At 38.5% G+C, this 21,225-nt stretch overlaps 1 protein-coding gene across 1 annotated transcript; it reads right to left on the bottom strand.

Moving 5' to 3' along the window:
- Nucleotides 1-190: 190 nt before the first annotated feature.
- Nucleotides 191-21,148, bottom strand: ifngr1 (interferon gamma receptor 1). Its single transcript, XM_083522881.1, has 4 exons — nucleotides 21,008-21,148; nucleotides 2,978-3,095; nucleotides 2,624-2,802; nucleotides 191-2,525 (listed from the first exon to the last, which is right to left on the bottom strand). Exons 1-4 carry the CDS (start codon nucleotides 21,078-21,080, stop codon nucleotides 2,269-2,271), a joined length of 627 nt encoding a protein of 208 aa, XP_083379007.1. The 5' UTR covers nucleotides 21,081-21,148; the 3' UTR covers nucleotides 191-2,268.
- Nucleotides 21,149-21,225: the final 77 nt, after the last annotated feature.

The raw sequence follows: 21,225 nt of genomic DNA, 5'->3' as shown, positions 1-21,225 counted from the left end.
CATTGACCCTCAGACGTCGGAGTCCATGGATACAAATTATTATAATTTTTTTTTTTATATTTTAAATGCAAATGTTGTTGATTTATAAAGAACAGCAACACAATTATTTACAAATGTGGCATCGTCTTTGAAGTCCTCTGTTTTCACACACAATTCAAAAGCGTATTCAAATGTATCCACGATATTTTTTCTCTGACTGAAATTAAAACCGTAGAGAAAAATATGCGCTTTCAAATAAAAACCTATTAATGTAGACACAGCCTTGCGGCTGTTGTCTACCCCTGTTCTAAGGGTTACTTTGATAAGTGAGGGTACTGCTCTTCCAAATCAACCTGATAACACCCATTGTGCTCATTTGTAGCGAGCTGAATTAAAGCTGAATTGTTTTCGCTAGCTACAGCAGTGCCCTAATGATTTCAAACGCAAACAAGCCTTTAGTTTCTATATGAGTTTGCTATGACTCAAATGGAAGGATTTCTTTGACAATAAACAAAAGCCCCACCCACGTAACAAATGTATGAATGATGGAGGTATGAGCAGAAACACACTTTTTAACTTCCTTGTACTGGAATTAGATTTTGAGGCAGGTGAAAACCGATCGCTAAGACCAGATTCTTTTGCTAATTTGAATCCAGGAAGTCAAAGGGGTTATAGAGTTTAAAAAGACTCATATTATTAGTTTATATATCACCTGCACTTTCTACTTGACAAACTTCTTATACATGTTCTCTCACCTCACCAAGTCCAGGGGCTTCAACAGACCCTGGATTCAAACCTCAACCTCAGTGTTCAGAGGCGAGGACTCTACCACTGAGCCTGCGAGTCCCACAGGGAGCAACACGTGTCATGGTGCCTTTACTTTTTAAAATGACAACCATGCAGACAACAAAAATTTGGCATTGAAGAGGTGTACGGTCAAAAATATTGGGACACCCGGACAAACTCACCCACAATTGTACCTGATGTCTCAGGACGCTTTAGCGTGAAATTTTCCATTCACTTGAACAAGGAGACCCAACCTGTTCCAGCTGGATAATGCACAAAGAATTGTTTCATATGAGTTGGGCTATGAGATCTTGAGTGGCCTACTATAGAGCCTAAAGAATATTTCAGTAGAAGGTTAAATTCTTCTAAAAATATGTGTGTGGGAATGTTGGAAAATCCTTTGTGTAAAACATGGAACTGGGATGGTGTGTCGTAAATCTAGACAAACTCGCCCATGCGAACGCGCTGTAGGTTACAACACACAGTGTGTAACAAGTTCTAACGACAAATTTACGAATTTTAAAATGTAAATTCCGTAACCCATTTTCTATGTATGTTTAGACTTGGTGAGATACGAAATTGAATTTAATCGAGCAAAACAGTAGCAGGTTACAGTTTTTTTTCCTGTTGCTTTGGAGAATTTCTCGAATCGTCCTTAATACTTGCAAACAGAAAGTGCATTTTTCAAAACAATTTGTCAGACTGTACAACACAATGGATTTTTTTTGCAGAAGCCTGTACTTTTCTCAAAATCCTTAGGCCTTCTCTCATTGGTCGATCTGATGCTATACTTTTGCCTTTATTAGTGACATTCAAGATTCATCTGCACAATTCATCAATTCAAGAAAAGAAGTTGAATAGAAATTTAAGCTTCACACATAATAACAACTGGTTTAACCATTTTGCATTCGATGACTTACGCAATGAACTGATGCCCAGATGTTTTTTGGGGGATGAAACTGTTCAGGTGAGAAGCAGTATAATATATTTTGATCAACATGAACAGTTGATAATGTAGGAAACAGCAGACAATTTTACACAATCGATTAAACGAATGTAGCAAAGCGTTCGCAATTTGATCGAAGCGACATGATGTGAAGAAGTAGTTCGGAGAATTTCATTTCTGATCTGAGAAACGCTCCAAAGCGAGCGAGAAAAACTGAAAGTTGAAAAGGAAACTGAATGTATTGCCAAAAGTATTGGGAAACCTGACTTTTCCACCCATATGTTTCTTTTGTTTGTTTGGTTTTTTTTACCACAAAGCAAAAAATCTGTGTAGAAAAATTCTTGGAACTGGTAGAATCTGAAAATGGAATCTGGGATCAAATGTCGTAAATGAACACAAACTCCTTCATGTTAACAAGTCATACGAAATTTCACAACATGTATTCTTAACCTAGGTATTTCCGCAAACCTGCTTTGTGACGTAATTTATGCTCTGTCAACTTATACTGGTTAATGAGGGATTTCGCATCATTAGCGCATTCAGCGAGGATTCTAAACTCATATAGTGGGCTGGAGCTTCATCAAGCTCATCCAGGCCCACAGGTCACATGTTTGACATCGCTGCTTGAAACATTTCTTGTGCCTTGCCTGGCTGCCGTCATCCTTTTTGCTTGTGAGATGGTAATCCAGTTGTTCGTTGTACGGCAGGTTCCGCAGAGCGGGTGTGTCTCTGTACAGGTGCAAAGGGTTGGGGAACTTCACAATTAGCTTCCCGTCTTTAGGTATCAGGTTGACTTGAGGAAACTCAAGATCACCTAAAAACACATGAATGGAGGTGGAGATTGTCCTTCAAGTCTTTATAGGTCAGATCAAAGGTCTCAAGAATGAGTGGAGGGAAAAAAATGTAACTTACAGACCACCATTTGTAATTCATCCAAGTAGTTGTACGTGAATTTCTGCGACTCTGCAAACTCAGACTCCTGTTCTCCGTCTCTGGCTGCCACTCTCACTACGTAGCGGTTATACGCCGTTTCCAGCATCAGCTCGGAGATGTTGTATCGAAGATGCTTTGTGCTGACAGACGTGTTTTCCCTGTGAGATTAAGAAAAGGAACAGGGAATATTTTACAATCAACTATTAGACCCCGACAGGAAAAAAAACATTGTGAAATGACAGAATATTATCCAGCAAATATAATGATCCTCCAAGTGGCCCAATTCGAGTGAACATCTCACTGTAGATCCAGTGAAGTGGGTCTTATACTCACCCATAGTTTGGCTGGAGCTTTAACAGGAAGTCGGCCGTGTCATTGAGACCAAAAACCATCCACTCCACCACCACTCCATAACTGTCACACGTTACAGACACGTTGAAAGGAGGAGGAACTGTTAGATACAAAGAGACAGTGAGAGAAGTGAGATGTCAGTCATGTGACATGAGCCACAGGTAAACAATAAAACTGTACGTGCTGATCGTTGGAGACGTGTTTTATTCCTCTTTTAATCTCACGCTCGCTCATATTGTTATGCTAAAGGAGCTGTGAACAGATGTTTTCTTGTAATGTTATCATATGGAGCAGATGTTTAAATAATGTTATAGGAGCTTCAAACAGATGTTTAAATAATGTTATAGGAGCTTCAAACAGATGTTCTCTCAATGTTATAGGAGCTATGAACAGATGTTCTCTCAATGTTGGAGGAGTTACAAACAGATGTTCTCTCATAATGTTATAGGAGCTACAAACAGATGTTCTCTCAATGTTATGGGATCTTTGAACAGATGTTCTCTCAATGTTATAGGAGCTATGAACAGATGTTCTCTCATAATGTTATAGGAGCTACAAACAGATGTTCTCTCAATGTTATAGGAGCTATGAACGGATGTTTTCTCATAAAGTTATAGGAGCTTCAAACAGATGTTCTCTCTCAATGTTAAAGGAGCTACAAATAGATGTTTTCTCAATGTTATGGGAGCTATGAACAGATGTTCTCTCAATGTTATAGGAGCTATGAACAGATGTTCTCTCAATGTTGGAGGAGTTACAAACAGATGTTCTCTCAATGTTATTGGAGCTACAAACAGATGTTCTCTCAATGTTATAGGAGCTACAAACAGATGTTCTCTCAATGTTATGGGAGCTATGAACAGATGTTTTCTCAATGTTAGAGGCGCTACAAACAGATGTTCTCTTTATGTTATAGGAGCTATGAACAGATGTTCTCTCAATGATATAGGAGCTATGAACAGATGTTATGAGCTATGAAATCTCATAATATTGTTATAGAAGCTATATTACTTAGTTATTTAACAGAGAACAGATGTTTTCTCAACATAATGTTTTTCAATCTTTGAACAAATGTTTTCTCAGTGTTATATTATAAAAGCCATGATCAGATGTTCTCTCAGTTGTAGAAGCTATGAACAGATGTTCTCAATATTATTGGATCAATAAACAGATGTTCTCTCAACATAATGTTATTCAATCAATGAACAGATGTACTCTAAATGTTATAGAAGATATACACAGATGTTTTCTCATATGCTACATTATAAAAGCTATTAACAGATGTTTTCTTTATGTTCTCTTAATGAGCTACAAGCTGATGTTCTCTTTTAACACGAGGTTATAACAGCAGATGTTTTCTCAGTGGTGCCTTATACATGCTATGGACATCTACAGTTCTCTCATAAGGTTATATTGAAAAAGCAGATGTTTCTTTCAAAGTTAATGACAAATGAATACACTAGCTGCTAAGAAACAGCAAACTGTCCTACACGCTTCACTGAACCTTCATGAGCATCTTCATCTCAGACCCTTACACTGGAGAAAAACTTTACATAAAATCAAAGAACAAATATCACCATATCAAAGACTAGATGTCTAGATTTCTGTTTTAATTTCTCTCCCCACTTTAATGGCTCAAGAACACATTCAGCACCACGGGCATGAAGTTTTGTGTTTAAATGAGAAACGCACACACACACACGGCCAAACAAACAGCGGTTTCAAAAGAAGGATCTCGCCTAGAAACCGATTTACTGCATCTTCTTCCTCACTTTCACTTCTGGGGGAAGTGGAAGCTCAGTGGATAAAATTGGAAGCTCATGAGTTCAAATCCCAGCATTGATTTAAATGTACTGATGGTTCGATTTACGATTTTTTCGATATTTCAATAAAAATAACGACAAAGTTGTAAAAAATACTTTACATTTTGCTCGTGATAGACAAACACACCAGCGTCTGCTTCGCCCTCATACTGTACATATATACTTAGTGGTGCAAACGGATCACAGTTCGGTTCGTATTACGGCTTTCGAGTCACGGATCGGAAAATTATTCGGATCAGCAGAAAAGGGGAGGAGCCAAATCTAATTTGCATTTTATTTAATACATGGAACGTTTTGAATGATGCGGGAGGCTTTTCAAGTTTTTCTGCCCTTGCGTTGGCCATTGTTGTTGACTGAATAACACGTTCCCTTCATGTGGAACTGTTGTTGTTGTTGCTGTACATGCATCATTGTACGTTTTGATTGACGCATCATAATGGACATATTTTGCTATTAAAATCACAATTTATTAAGTTGTTCACAGTTGTCTTTTATTTTAATAAATTTGCAGTTCATTTCTCTTTAATTAATAGGAGGACTTTTATAAATTTACATGAACTTCAGAATTACTTTGAATAAAACTTAAATGTAATCATTATAATATGTTTCAAATTCTATATTTTATCTTTAATGTTGAATCACAAATAATTGTTCGTGAAAAAAAAAAAAAAAAAAACTTGGGTAAAAACATCATCCCCTGCAGTACCGCCGCAGACCCCTAGGGGTTGGAATCACTCTGCATTGCTTAATGATGTACTTTGATGTGTTAAATAATTTTTTTATATATTACCCCATACTAATCACTATCGTTTAAGACTCGTAAATCGTGGCAGAGATCGCCCTCGATGCTCATCGTCTTTTTAGCTCATTCTGCAACGCTGCAATAAATGTTGCTATACACCTTTCTCACCTTTTTTATTGACAAATTAATGGTCGCTAAGCGAAAAGCAGCGTGAGTTGAGCGTTCCACATGGCAGCGTTTTTCCTCATAAACACGAGATTTAATCAGCGAACATTTCGCAGACGGTTGCGCGACTCGTTTTTCAAACAAAAAAGTGGGTGAGAGTTTCTGCCACAATGAACAAGAACGTTTCATGCTTTTGGTCATTGTAACTGAAGCTCCGGTGGTAGCGTTCTAGTGTGGCGGTACTACACGTAGTAGTATTTGGCTGGCGTGTCCTATTACTGATAGGTGGCGCACATCTAGCAGGCCGAGCCAGAGACCGTTAATCAAGATGGCAGACAACAGTTTCAATGCGAACATGGAACAGAGTGTGGTGATGAAGTTTCTTGTGAACGAAGGCGTAAAACCCGGGGATTTCCACGGTTTGAGCACAGGGCGATGATGAGACGCTCGGCCACAGTAAGACGTCTGAATGGTTTCGAAGACGGCCGTACGTCTGTCAGTGACGATTGCATAGGATGCTTCGGGCGAACAGACAGATCTAATGGCGAATCTTTCCAGGCGTCATTTAAATGCTGGGATACGTGTATGAAGGTAGCAGGTAAATATGTCGAAAAGTAAATGCAGGTTCCACTCCTGGAAATTTGTTCTTTTATTTTATCAACTCAAAAGTCCCGGTTTGACTTGAAAGCCCCTAAGTATCCTAGTTTATTCCGTGGACTAGCTGAATACTGGATTTTGATTGGCTGGAAGGAGTTCAGGTGTGAGTTTAGAGCGTTTAACACCGAGAGTGACTTACATTAATCTCATTCATAATACATTATAATATTTATTATTCATAATACCACCTGTGTGCAATATTACCTGCAACACGTACATAATCAATTACTAGTGGTCTCTTTTTTTTTTCCTTATTTATATTTATACATTGTGTTGTGTAAATACTGTATACTATAGGATGTGTCTATTCTTTTATATATTTGCATTTCTTTTTTCTTTGCTGCTGTAACAGAGAAATTTCCCCACTGTGGGATGAATAAAGGTATATCTTATCTTGTCTTATATAACTGAGCACCTATTGAGTTAAGGGCCTTGTTCAGGAGCCCCAAGAGTGCTGTGGCTGAGCTTCGAACTCACGACCTTCAGATCCAAAGTCCAATGCCTTATCCACTAACCTTCTAAATGAATATGTTGCTTATAAACCACTGTTTCCATAGCAACATCTGGTTCCAGTGACATAGAAGAGTGAGGCAGCTATTGTTCTCGTTTCCTAACAACTTCACAGAGCAACATGGAGGATTTGGGGGTTTTTGGTTGAACTTATATGGTGAATAAGGTGATATTGATGAACGGCTCGAGGCACAAGAGACGGACATGGCAATAAAATCAAAAATATATATGAAAAATGGCACCAGGCATTAACTACAACAGCTACATTAATCAAGTCAAAGGCGAAGATGCGTGTAATTCAATGTCTTTCTAATAAATCTAAAATGATCTCAGTGTGTCTGAATCTGAAATGATCTTCAGGTCTGAAGAATTCAATACATTTTTAAACAGCTAGCTTTATATAGCCGTATATAAAATAAGTAAGGAAAATATGAAAAGTTATTTTGACACCGTGTTATTATGGTTCAATAACGGTGAATAATCCCGCTGTGTTCCTGTTACATTTTTTGTTTGATAAGGTTTGCATAAGGTCATGTGTTCTTAATGATAGCTTTCCCAAATATATATATATATATCACATGAAAACACAACGACAATTCAGACAATCCGGAAAAGGTAGTTACAGTTTGCAAATGAAACACTTACCGATCGTTAAACGAGACACCTGTCATTCGAGATATACAGGAAGTACAACAGTCTGCAGCAGGAGAAAGTTGGAACGCATGTGTAAAAATGTACAAAATAATCTTAATGTCATGATATACTGCAGCATCTCCATCATCACTGCATATTAATGTCCTTCACTCAAAGTAGCTTTGAATTAATTGCAGTTTCTCCTTTCTTGCCAATATATTATTCTGTTATTTTCTTATATTTAAAGGTGCACTAATCGAAATTAAAAATACTTTAAAGTAAACAGAGAATTTTACAAGAAGCAAAGTTATAAGACTTCATATTTCCTTGTATATCTTGAATAACCGGTGTCTCGTCCAGTGATGGGTAAGTTTTCCATTCCCAAACTATACCTACCTTTTCCGGTTTGTCTGAATTGTCGTTGTGTTTACGGATTTGTTATTTTGTTTTCGGATTTGTTCATGTGTTTTCTACTTTGTTAATGTGTTTTGCACCGTAGTATCGCAATGTATCGTATCGCAAACCCCTGTATCGTGATACGTATCGTATCGCCAGATTCTTGGCGATGCACAGGCCGTCTGAATACCTTTAAACAGTTTTAAGTCAATATCACTCATCAATTATCCTCAGAGCAAAGAAGTTTAATGATTCAAGGTTTATAAGCTTTATATTTATATATAAAGGATAACATTGTGGCAATGAGGACGTGATCAAGGACTCGAGGAAAAGTAAAAGAAAAACGTGAAAACGTGACAGCAATGGCACCTGCTTCCCATTTCTTCTGCCCAAACCATCATGCTATGCATCATTATTTTTTTAAATCTATAATTATCACTTAAAATGAGTAATTGTACACTATATGTTTGCATACACCTGGTCATAAATATGGTATTTGAGCATTGCATTCCATATTTAATCCCAATTTGCTCCACTCTTCTGGGAAGATGTTCCACTAGATTTTGGTGTGTGTTTGTAGACATTTGTGTTCATCAGCCACAGGGGTGTGAGTAAAATCAGGTAGTGATGTAGTGATGTGAGGAGGCCTGGAGTGCAGTGTTCACATTCATCCCAATGTGTTCAGTGGGGTTGGAGCTTTATAGCAGGAGATCTTTCACTTTAAACCAGGTAAAGCAGATCTCCGTGGATCTGGCTTTGTGCACATTGCATTGTCATGCTGGAACAGGTTTGGGTTTCAGAGGTTCAAGTGAACGCAAAGTTTTTTTAAACCCTATACAATTCTGTTCCTCCAGCTTTGTGGTAACAGTTTGGAAAAGAACCATATGTGGCCGGAGAGGTCAGGTGTCCCAATACTTTTGTCCACATAGTGTATATGCATAACCTAATCGGAACAAAATATTTACCTTAGCCAAACAAACAAGTTTACTTACTAGAAGGGGACTTTTGGAAATATTTTTTTAACACACCCACACACCTGAACTTATTCACCATATATTGCGCAAAGATATTTAGACTGAGTATTTGTACAGGTACTGAATAAATTGGGTGTGTCTCTTAAGTACATAATCATAAATTACTGGTAGGTTTCGTTTCAGCACTGATGCTATCAGCACAAGCTGTTGATCTAGTCATACTCTTTTGTTTGGATTTTCTAACCGAACCAGGTTCTCAATCCTGGGTTCATAAACTGGAGATGTCAGTCATCAGATTAAAATGTATAGATTCAATTTAATACAGTTTTATTTGTAGAGCGCATTTAACAATGGACTTTGTCTCAAAGCAGCATAACCGAGATTTTATAAAGTTGAATAAAAGAGTGTAGAAGTTTAGCCTTGTAAGTTTATGGCTAATGAGTGAGCCAGTGTTGACACTGCAAGAAAAAACTCCTTGAGACTTCATGAGGAAGAAACCCCACTTAAATGGGAACCCATCCTCATCCTCAACACCAGGTGATGTACAGTGACCTCTTAATGTCATTTGAGGTCCTGAGCACATTGTAGGAGACTGTTGATATTAATTCCAGTCCAAATCCATCCCTGAAAACCTTATAGATCTTCAGACTGTTCATGTAGAACTATCTCCAGCTTCACAGAGTGGTTTAAATTACCTTTTTGATCAGAACATGAGGCTCAGATCAGCAAAAAGGAAAGAGATTTACCACAGATTTGTTGTCACGGATTGTCTCAGGATTGGTGTGGGACTGGTGGAATGTATTTATGAACTTTTAACATCGTTTATTACAATGGCTCAGAACTGCACTTTACATTTACATTTATGGCATTTTTGCAGATGCCCTGACCCAGAGCAACTTACATTCATCTCATTCATACAACTGAGCAGATATAGTGTTAAGGGCCTTGTTTAGGGGCCCAGGAGTTGTAGCTTAGTGTGGCTCTGATTTCAACTCAAAACCTTTGGATCCAAAGATATACTTTAACCACTGAGGCACCGCCTCCCAGTTTGCATGAACACGTGTAAAAATCACAAAGTAACTAATAATTAATTCAATGAATCAAATACTATTAACTGATTCTAGAACTATTGGCAATTTAAGCGTGTATGATATTGCTAATAAATGAATGATGTTGATTAATAATCGATATTTATTTGTTTATTCATTCATGTTAACATCCAGTGATGGATGAAGTACACAAACCATGTATTTGAGTTAAAGTAGAGATACAGCAGGTCAAATATGACTCAAATAAAAGTAAAAGTGTATCTTTAGACTTTCACTTGAGTAAAAGTACAAAAGTTTTTGCCTTCAAACGTACTTAAGTATCCCAAGAATTATGATTTTTTTACAGCTATAATGTTCCTATTATTATTTTTATCTCAAGAATCTTTACTCTGAAGTGACTTTAAACACACTGTTTAATAAAACACTCTATCAATAGAATGATATTAATGAGTCAAACACTGATGGATTTTTATTCAAATTATCATGAGCCCAAAACCTTTACATTTACTTCATAACTGTCCACCACTGCTAATCTTGTTATGCTAGCTGAGGAAATCGTAATGCAAAGCATTATCATTAACAACAGCAAACTGATTAGTGACCATACAGTATATTTCCTTTATTTGAAGTCTTTGAAAGTTTAAAAATTTAGCTATGGTAACAATTGAATACAAAAAGAAGCATAAATGTAAACTTTTCTGGAAAATTCTATGAATAAGGCAGTAAAAAGTCCTTAATACTGACGAGGCAAAAACAGGTTGCATGTTTTGCCATAAATAATACAATCGCGTTGAAAGACAAAACTCAAGAACGTTTGAGGATGGATTTGGACTGTAACTGAAATCAACAGTCTGCTACAATGGCGTACCACAACTATTCAACTTCAACAGTTGAAGCATGGAGGTTAGAAGTTCTTCCTTGCCGCAGTCGCCACTTGCTCCCTCATTAGGAATCGAATTATAGGAAACAAATTTATAGGCACTGAAATTATACATTCTTTTCTACAACTCTCTAACCTCTATCTCTGAAAAGCTGCTTGAGACAATGTCCATTGCAAATAAAGCTGAATTGAAGTTTAACGTTGTTTTCCTGCACCATGGCAGATCATACTGCTGGTGAGAACTTTTTTGCTACCAAACACAAAGAGGAAACAACAAATCATTTCTGTGGAAAAGCAGAATAAACTATTAACAGTGTTAAAGCGAATGAGGGAAGAAGATACTTAATCTATTTATTCTGCTAATCCTATTATAATGTGGAACTCAGCAAAATACATTTTAGACAACAGGAAACTGATGTATTTTCCCAATGAGACCTGAACCAGCAACAGTACTTCACTGAAAAGAAAAAAAAGATTGATATAAAATAAAATAGTTTCACAGCACTAAATAAAGTACTGGAACTGGACCTTTCATCAGACCCTTCAAAAAATTTTTTTTCCCTTGTTAAAGCCAGAGCCCAGGTTTAAACCAGATTGAACATCTCTGGAGAGACCTGGAAATGCCTGTGCACTGACGTTCTCCATCCAACCTGATTGAACTTGAGAGGTTCTGCAAAGAAGAATGAGGAGAAAATGGCCAAAAATAGGTGCCAAGCTTGTAGCATCAAACTCAAAAAGACCTGAGGCTGTAATTGGTATTAAAGGACCTTTATCAAGGTATTGAGCAAAAGCGGTGATACTTCTGTACATGTGAATTTTTTATTTGTTTCCTTTTTTATTTGGAATAAATTTGAGATTTTAAACACACTTGTCATTATGGGCTTTTGCTTGTGGAATTTCGAGGAAAATAATGAGTTGAATCCATTTTGAAATGAGGCTGTAACATAACAATTTGTAATAAAAGTGACGCTCTGAATTGTTTCCGGATGAACTGTGAGCACTGCACACCATAACAATGATAACACTGTTATAAATATTCTGTATTGAGGCTGAGGATGGTTCCTCTCAAGGTTTCTTCCCCATGGCATATCAGGGAGGTTTACGTTGTGCCACTGGATCGCTAACAAGCCTAACATTTTTTTTTTTATATTTTTGACCTCTTTAAAACTTTTTAAGAACCCCACAGAAACTCTGGTGAGGAGATTTAAAGCAAAAATCACTGTATATCCAATCAAATGTAAAAAAAAAAAAAAAAAAAAATAAATAAATAAATAAAATTATATATATATATATATATATATATATATATATTTTTTTTTTTTTTTTTCACACCAGAAACTGTGTTCTTATATATACAGTACAGACCAAAAGTTTGGACACACCTTCTCATTCAAAGAGTTTTCTTTATTTTCATGACTATGAAAATTGTAGATTTACACTGAAGGCATCAAAACTATGAATTAACACATGTGGAATTATATATGGAATTATATACATAACAAAAACGTGAACTAAAAATATGTCATATTTTAGGTTCTTCAAAGTAGGCATCAAGAGAATGCCAAGAGTGTGCAAAGCAGTAATCAAAGCAAAAGGTGGCTACTTTGAAGAACCTAGAATATGACATATTCAGTTGTTTCACACTTTTTTGTTATGTATATAATTCCACATGTGTTAATTCATAGTTTTGATGCCTTCAGTGTAAATCTACAATTTTTATAGTCATGAAAATAAAGAAAAGTCTTTGAATGAGAAGGTGTGTCCAAACTTTTGGTCTGTACTGTATGTGTGTATATATATTCATGTGACCTTATCATTTTATAGGACAATAAAACTCAGTGGGTCCAAAATACATGCATTCATTATCATTTCTTGATGGCGTGTCTTGTTTATGATCACAAGACCAAAGTTTGCTAGTCATTGAAAAAAACGAAGTGGCCAAGCTTTAAACCAGACTCAGACTCAGGAAGAACACAGTTTCTGGCTCAGAAAACGTCTATGCTGATCTCTTCAGCGGAGGTTTTCCTTTCAGATTTCCCAGACAATCATCATCAGAGAAAATCATAAATCATTTAAAGTTTAACATCCCGAGAACGCCAGAGGTCATAAACCAGTGACAAAAATTCTAATCCCACCTACTGATGTTGCCTGGATAAAAAAACAAAAAACAAACACCAGCTGAACAAAGTGCAATTGAGAGATTAAGGAAATTTCTAAGGATCTACAGATCGGTCTATAATATTATATTTGGTAATATTTTCACTGGGTCACGCTACATCTCAATAATCACTATTCCATAAATATTCCACATCATTCTCATTATTTATGGATATGTTGTAGTAAATTGAAAAGATTTATACACATGATCCAAGCTGATACTGATGGTCATGAAACCATGAAACCTGTTTGGTGGAATGCGACACTATTAGTAAACATCGGTTATTTCCTGTAGACGGGAAACACATGCCGCTCCAAGTTTTGTTGGTTTGAAAAAAAAGTAGAGCAAAACCTGTTTAGACCTGTAAATGTGTATGTAGGTTTTTTTGGGGGGTGGTATTTTAGGTACGGGTTATTGTCTTTTCAAGTCCAGACCTGTCTTATATAAAGAACATGTCACAAACTTTCCTTCAGTATGTCCTCACAATGGAATGTCCCCAGAGTTTTGTATGTGCTTTATGTGTGTGTCCATGGCTTTTTTGTTTGTTTGCTTAAATTGAGTGATGTTTCAATCACACTTGTCTCATAAGGTAGTAATTACTATCCAAATTACTATCCAAAAGCTGGTAAATGTTCATTTTCACATTTTTCATTGAACTGATCGGAAATAATGTACAAACATTAAATACAGACTCTATCTATTTCTTTCTCTAAAGCTGATTTGTGACAGAACCCTGTGTTCAAGCGTTAAATTCTGAATTGTGTTTATAAAGATACACACACTATGTTGGTAATACTCCAGTGTATACACACACACACACACACACACACACACACACACACACACACACACACACAATATCATTACAATATGCAATATCATTACAATGTCATCAGGTAGGACAGATGAAGTTTCTAAATAGAACTTGGAGTGTGTGGGAGTGTGTGTGTGTGTGTGTGTGTGTGTGTGTGTGTGTGTGTGTGTAGTAGTGTATGTGGAGTGTATGTGTGTGGAATATTGTATGTGAAGTGTGTGTGGAGTGTGTGTGTGTGTGGAGTGTATGAGGAGTGTGTGTGTGTGTGTGTGGAGTGTATGAGGAGTGTATGTGTGTGGAGTGTATGTGTGTGGAGTAGTGTATGTGAAGTGTGTATGGAGTGTATGTGTGTGGAATAGTATATGTAAAGTGTGTGTGGAATGTATGTGTGTGGAGTAGTGTATGTGAAGTGTGTATGGAGTGTATGTGTGTGGAGTAGTGTATGTGAAGTGTGTATGGAGTGTATGTGTGTGGAATAGTATATGTAAAGTGTGTATGGAGTGTATGTGTGTGGAGTAGTGTATGTAAAGTGTGTATGGAGTGTATGTGTGTGGAGTAGTGTATGTGAAGTGTGTGTGGAGTGTATGTGTGTGGAGTAGTGTATGTGAAGTGTGTGTGGAGTGTATGTGTGTGGAGTAGTGTATGTGAAGTGTGTGTGGAGTGTATGTGTGTGGAGTAGTGTATGTGAAGTGTGTGTGGAGTGTATGTGTGTAGAGTAGTGTATGTGAAGTGTGTATGGAGTGTATGTGTGTGGAGTAGTGTATGTGAAGTGTGTGTGGAGTGTATGTGTGTGGAGTAGTGTATGTGAAGTGTGTATAGAGTGTATGTGTGTGGAGTAGTGTATGTGAAGTGTGTATGGAGTGTATGTGTGTGGAGTGTATGTGAAGTGTGTGTGGAGTGTATGTGTGTGGAGTAGTGTATGTGAAGTGTGTGTGGAGTGTATGTGTGTGGAGTAGTGTATGTGAAGTGTGTATAGAGTGTATGTGTGTGGAGTAGTGTATGTGAAGTGTGTGTGGAGTGTATGTGTGTGGAGTAGTGTATGTGAAGTGTGTATAGAGTGTATGTGTGTGGAGTAGTGTATGTGAAGTGTGTGTGGAGTGTATGTGTGTGGAGTAGTGTATGTGAAGTGTGTGTGGAGTGTGTATGGAGTGTATGTGTGTGGAGTGTATGTGAAGTGTGTGTGGAGTGTATGTGTGTGGAGTAGTGTATGTGAAGTGTGTGTGGAGTGTATGTGTGTGGAGTAGTGTATGTGAAGTGTGTGTGGAGTGTATGTGTGTGGAGTAGTGTATGTGAAGGGTGTGTGGAGTGTATGTGTGTGGAGTAGTGTATGTGAAGTGTGTGTGGAGTGTATGTGTGTGGAGTAGTGTATGTGAAGTGTGTGTGGAGTGTATGTGTGTAGAGTAGTGTATGTGAAGTGTGTATGGAGTGTATGTGTGTGGAGTAGTGTATGTGAAGTGTGTGTGGAGTGTATGTGTGTGGAGTAGTGTATGTGAAGTGTGTATAGAGTGTATGTGTGTGGAGTAGTGTATGTGAAGTGTGTATAGAGTGTATGTGTGTGGAGTAGTGTATGTGAAGTGTGTGTGGAGTGTATGTGTGTGGAGTAGTGTATGTGAAGTGTGTATAGAGTGTATGTGTGTGGAGTAGTGTATGTGAAGTGTGTGTGGAGTGTATGTGTGTGGAGTAGTGTATGTGAAGTGTGTGTGCAGTGTGTATGGAGTGTATGTGTGTGGAGTGTATGTGAAGTGTGTGTGACAATAAAATAGGACAATAAAACTCAGTGGGTCCAAAATACATGCATTCATTATCATTTCTTGATGGCGTGTCTTGTTTATGATCACAAGACCAAAGTTTGCTAGTCATTGAAAAAAACGAAGTGGCCAAGCTTTAAACCAGACTCAGACTCAGGAAGAACACAGTTTCTGGCTCAGAAAACGTCTATGCTGATCTCTTCAGCGGAGGTTTTCCTTTCAGATTTCCCAGACAATCATCATCAGAGAAAATCATAAATCATTTAAAGTTTAACATCCCGAGAACGCCAGAGGTCATAAACCAGTGACAAAAATTCTAATCCCACCTACTGATGTTGCCTGGATAAAAAAACAAAAAACAAACACCAGCTGAACAAAGTGCAATTGAGAGATTAAGGAAATTTCTAAGGATCTACAGATCGGTCTATAATATTATATTTGGTAATATTTTCACTGGGTCACGCTACATCTCAATAATCACTATTCCATAAATATTCCACATCATTCTCATTATTTATGGATATGTTGTAGTAAATTGAAAAGATTTATACACATGATCCAAGCTGATACTGATGGTCATGAAACCATGAAACCTGTTTGGTGGAATGCGACACTATTAGTAAACATCGGTTATTTCCTGTAGACGGGAAACACATGCCGCTCCAAGTTTTGTTGGTTTGAAAAAAAAGTAGAGCAAAACCTGTTTAGACCTGTAAATGTGTATGTAGGTTTTTTTGGGGGGTGGTATTTTAGGTACGGGTTATTGTCTTTTCAAGTCCAGACCTGTCTTATATAAAGAACATGTCACAAACTTTCCTTCAGTATGTCCTCACAATGGAATGTCCCCAGAGTTTTGTATGTGCTTTATGTGTGTGTCCATGGCTTTTTTGTTTGTTTGCTTAAATTGAGTGATGTTTCAATCACACTTGTCTCATAAGGTAGTAATTACTATCCAAATTACTATCCAAAAGCTGGTAAATGTTCATTTTCACATTTTTCATTGAACTGATCGGAAATAATGTACAAACATTAAATACAGACTCTATCTATTTCTTTCTCTAAAGCTGATTTGTGACAGAACCCTGTGTTCAAGCGTTAAATTCTGAATTGTGTTTATAAAGATACACACACTATGTTGGTAATACTCCAGTGTATACACACACACACACACACACACACACACACACACACACACACACACACACACACACACACACACACACACACACACACACACAATATCATTACAATATGCAATATCATTACAATGTCATCAGGTAGGACAGATGAAGTTTCTAAATAGAACTTGGAGTGTGTGGGAGTGTGTGTGTGTGTGTGTGTGTGTGTGTGTGTGTGTGTGTGTGTAGTAGTGTATGTGGAGTGTATGTGTGTGGAATATTGTATGTGAAGTGTGTGTGGAGTGTGTGTGTGTGGAGTGTATGAGGAGTGTGTGTGTGTGTGTGTGGAGTGTATGAGGAGTGTATGTGTGTGGAGTGTATGTGTGTGGAGTAGTGTATGTGAAGTGTGTATGGAGTGTATGTGTGTGGAATAGTATATGTAAAGTGTGTGTGGAATGTATGTGTGTGGAGTAGTGTATGTGAAGTGTGTATGGAGTGTATGTGTGTGGAGTAGTGTATGTGAAGTGTGTATGGAGTGTATGTGTGTGGAATAGTATATGTAAAGTGTGTATGGAGTGTATGTGTGTGGAGTAGTGTATGTAAAGTGTGTATGGAGTGTATGTGTGTGGAGTAGTGTATGTGAAGTGTGTGTGGAGTGTATGTGTGTGGAGTAGTGTATGTGAAGTGTGTGTGGAGTGTATGTGTGTGGAGTAGTGTATGTGAAGTGTGTGTGGAGTGTATGTGTGTGGAGTAGTGTATGTGAAGTGTGTGTGGAGTGTATGTGTGTAGAGTAGTGTATGTGAAGTGTGTATGGAGTGTATGTGTGTGGAGTAGTGTATGTGAAGTGTGTGTGGAGTGTATGTGTGTGGAGTAGTGTATGTGAAGTGTGTATAGAGTGTATGTGTGTGGAGTAGTGTATGTGAAGTGTGTATGGAGTGTATGTGTGTGGAGTGTATGTGAAGTGTGTGTGGAGTGTATGTGTGTGGAGTAGTGTATGTGAAGTGTGTGTGGAGTGTATGTGTGTGGAGTAGTGTATGTGAAGTGTGTATAGAGTGTATGTGTGTGGAGTAGTGTATGTGAAGTGTGTGTGGAGTGTATGTGTGTGGAGTAGTGTATGTGAAGTGTGTATAGAGTGTATGTGTGTGGAGTAGTGTATGTGAAGTGTGTGTGGAGTGTATGTGTGTGGAGTAGTGTATGTGAAGTGTGTGTGGAGTGTGTATGGAGTGTATGTGTGTGGAGTGTATGTGAAGTGTGTGTGGAGTGTATGTGTGTGGAGTAGTGTATGTGAAGTGTGTGTGGAGTGTATGTGTGTGGAGTAGTGTATGTGAAGTGTGTGTGGAGTGTATGTGTGTGGAGTAGTGTATGTGAAGGGTGTGTGGAGTGTATGTGTGTGGAGTAGTGTATGTGAAGTGTGTGTGGAGTGTATGTGTGTGGAGTAGTGTATGTGAAGTGTGTGTGGAGTGTATGTGTGTAGAGTAGTGTATGTGAAGTGTGTATGGAGTGTATGTGTGTGGAGTAGTGTATGTGAAGTGTGTGTGGAGTGTATGTGTGTGGAGTAGTGTATGTGAAGTGTGTATAGAGTGTATGTGTGTGGAGTAGTGTATGTGAAGTGTGTATAGAGTGTATGTGTGTGGAGTAGTGTATGTGAAGTGTGTGTGGAGTGTATGTGTGTGGAGTAGTGTATGTGAAGTGTGTATAGAGTGTATGTGTGTGGAGTAGTGTATGTGAAGTGTGTGTGGAGTGTATGTGTGTGGAGTAGTGTATGTGAAGTGTGTATAGAGTGTATGTGTGTGGAGTAGTGTATGTGAAGTGTGTATGGAGTGTATGTGTGTGGAGTGTATGTGAAGTGTGTGTGGAGTGTATGTGTGTGGAGTAGTGTATGTGAAGTGTGTGTGGAGTGTATGTGTGTGGAGTAGTGTATGTGAAGTGTGTATAGAGTGTATGTGTGTGGAGTAGTGTATGTGAAGTGTGTGTGGAGTGTATGTGTGTGGAGTAGTGTATGTGAAGTGTGTATAGAGTGTATGTGTGTGGAGTAGTGTATGTGAAGTGTGTGTGGAGTGTATGTGTGTGGAGTAGTGTATGTGAAGTGTGTGTGGAGTGTGTATGGAGTGTATGTGTGTGGAGTGTATGTGAAGTGTGTGTGGAGTGTATGTGTGTGGAGTAGTGTATGTGAAGTGTGTGTGGAGTGTATGTGTGTGGAGTAGTGTATGTGAAGTGTGTGTGGAGTGTATGTGTGTGGAGTAGTGTATGTGAAGGGTGTGTGGAGTGTATGTGTGTGGAGTAGTGTATGTGAAGTGTGTGTGGAGTGTATGTGTGTGGAGTAGTGTATGTGAAGTGTGTGTGGAGTGTATGTGTGTAGAGTAGTGTATGTGAAGTGTGTATGGAGTGTATGTGTGTGGAGTAGTGTATGTGAAGTGTGTGTGGAGTGTATGTGTGTGGAGTAGTGTATGTGAAGTGTGTATAGAGTGTATGTGTGTGGAGTAGTGTATGTGAAGTGTGTATAGAGTGTATGTGTGTGGAGTAGTGTATGTGAAGTGTGTGTGGAGTGTATGTGTGTGGAGTAGTGTATGTGAAGTGTGTATAGAGTGTATGTGTGTGGAGTAGTGTATGTGAAGTGTGTGTGGAGTGTATGTGTGTGCAGTAGTGTATGTGAAGTGTGTATAGAGTGTATGTGTGTGGAGTAGTGTATGTGAAGTGTGTGTGGAGTGTATGTGTGTGGAGTAGTGTATGTGAAGTGTGTGTGGAGTGTGTATGGATTGTATGTGTGTGGAGTAGTGTATGTGAAGTGTGTGTGGAGTGTATGTGTGTGGAGTAGTGTATGTGAAGTGTGTGTGGAGTGTATGTGTGTGGAGTAGTGTATGTGAAGTGTGTGTGGAGTGTATGTGTGTGAAGTAGTGTATGTGAAGGGTGTGTGGAGTGTATGTGTGTGGAGTAGTGTATGTGAAGTGTGTGTGGAGTGTATGTGTGTGGAGTAGTGTATGTGAAGTGTGTGTGGAGTGTGTATGGATTGTATGTGTGTGGAGTAGTGTATGTGAAGTGTGTGTGGAGTGTATGTGTGTGGAGTAGTGTATGTGAAGTGTGTGTGGAGTGTATGTGTGTGGAGTAGTGTATGTGAAGTGTGTGTGGAGTGTATGTGTGTGAAGTAGTGTATGTGAAGGGTGTGTGGAGTGTATGTGTGTGGAGTAGTGTATGTGAAGTGTGTGTGGAGTGTATGTGTGTGGAGTAGTGTATGTGAAGTGTGTGTGGAGTGTATGTGTGTAGAGTAGTGTATGTGAAGTGTGTATGGAGTGTATGTGTGTGGAGTAGTGTATGTGAAGTGTGTGTGGAGTGTATGTGTGTGGAGTAGTGTATGTGAAGTGTGTATAGAGTGTATGTGTGTGGAGTAGTGTATGTGAAGTGTGTATAGAGTGTATGTGTGTGGAGTAGTGTATGTGAAGTGTGTATAGAGTGTATGTGTGTGGAGTAGTGTATGTGAAGTGTGTGTGGAGTGTATGTGTGTGGAGTAGTGTATGTGAAGTGTGTATAGAGTGTATGTGTGTGGAGTAGTGTATGTGAAGTGTGTATAGAGTGTATGTGTGTGGAGTAGTGTATGTGAAGTGTGTGTGGAGTGTATGTGTGTGGAGTAGTGTATGTGAAGTGTGTATAGAGTGTATGTGTGTGGAGTAGTGTATGTGAAGTGTGTATAGAGTGTATGTGTGTGGAGTAGTGTATGTGAAGTGTGTATAGAGTGTATGTGTGTGGAGTAGTGTATGTGAAGTGTGTATAGAGTGTATGTGTGTGGAGTAGTGTATGTGAAGTGTGTGTGGAGTGTATGTGTGTGGAGTAGTGTATGTGAAGTGTGTATAGAGTGTATGTGTGTGGAGTAGTGTATGTGAAGTGTGTATAGAGTGTATGTGTGTGGAGTAGTGTATGTGAAGTGTGTGTGGAGTGTATGTGTGTGGAGTAGTGTATGTGAAGTGTGTGTGGAGTGTATGTGTGTGGAGTAGTGTATGTGAAGTGTGTATAGAGTGTATGTGTGTGGAGTAGTGTATGTGAAGTGTGTATAGAGTGTATGTGTGTGGAGTAGTGTATGTGAAGTGTGTGTGGAGTGTATGTGTGTGAAGTAGTGTATGTGAAGTGTGTATAGAGTGTATGTGAAGTGTGTGTGGAGTGTATGTGTGTGGAGTAGTGTATGTGAAGTGTGTATAGAGTGTATGTGTGTGGAGTAGTGTATGTGAAGTGTGTGTGGAGTGTATGTGTGTGGAGTAGTGTATGTGAAGTGTGTGTGCAGTGTGTATGGAGTGTATGTGTGTGGAGTGTATGTGAAGTGTGTGTGGAGTGTATGTGTGTGGAGTTTGTTACTCACCAGCCTGTGTGATTGTGCTCAGTAAAGTGAGGGCAGTAAATACACAGAAGACCCCCCACATGTGAGTCCGCATGGTGCCAAGCTGAAGATCACAGATCAGTTCACTTATGGATTCATGGGTTTCCGCTTAATCCATAAATCAGCCACAGTGGGAAAAACTCGGATTAATCCATCTGGAGAAGATGCGAGTGAAACCCGGTGCAGAAGCGGCAGAGAAT

The sequence above is a fragment of the Silurus aristotelis genome (assembly GCF_946808225.1).
Source record: "Silurus aristotelis genome assembly, chromosome: 20".
Taxonomy (NCBI): domain Eukaryota; kingdom Metazoa; phylum Chordata; class Actinopteri; order Siluriformes; family Siluridae; genus Silurus; species Silurus aristotelis.
This window is presented reverse-complemented; position numbering and strand designations above follow the sequence as displayed.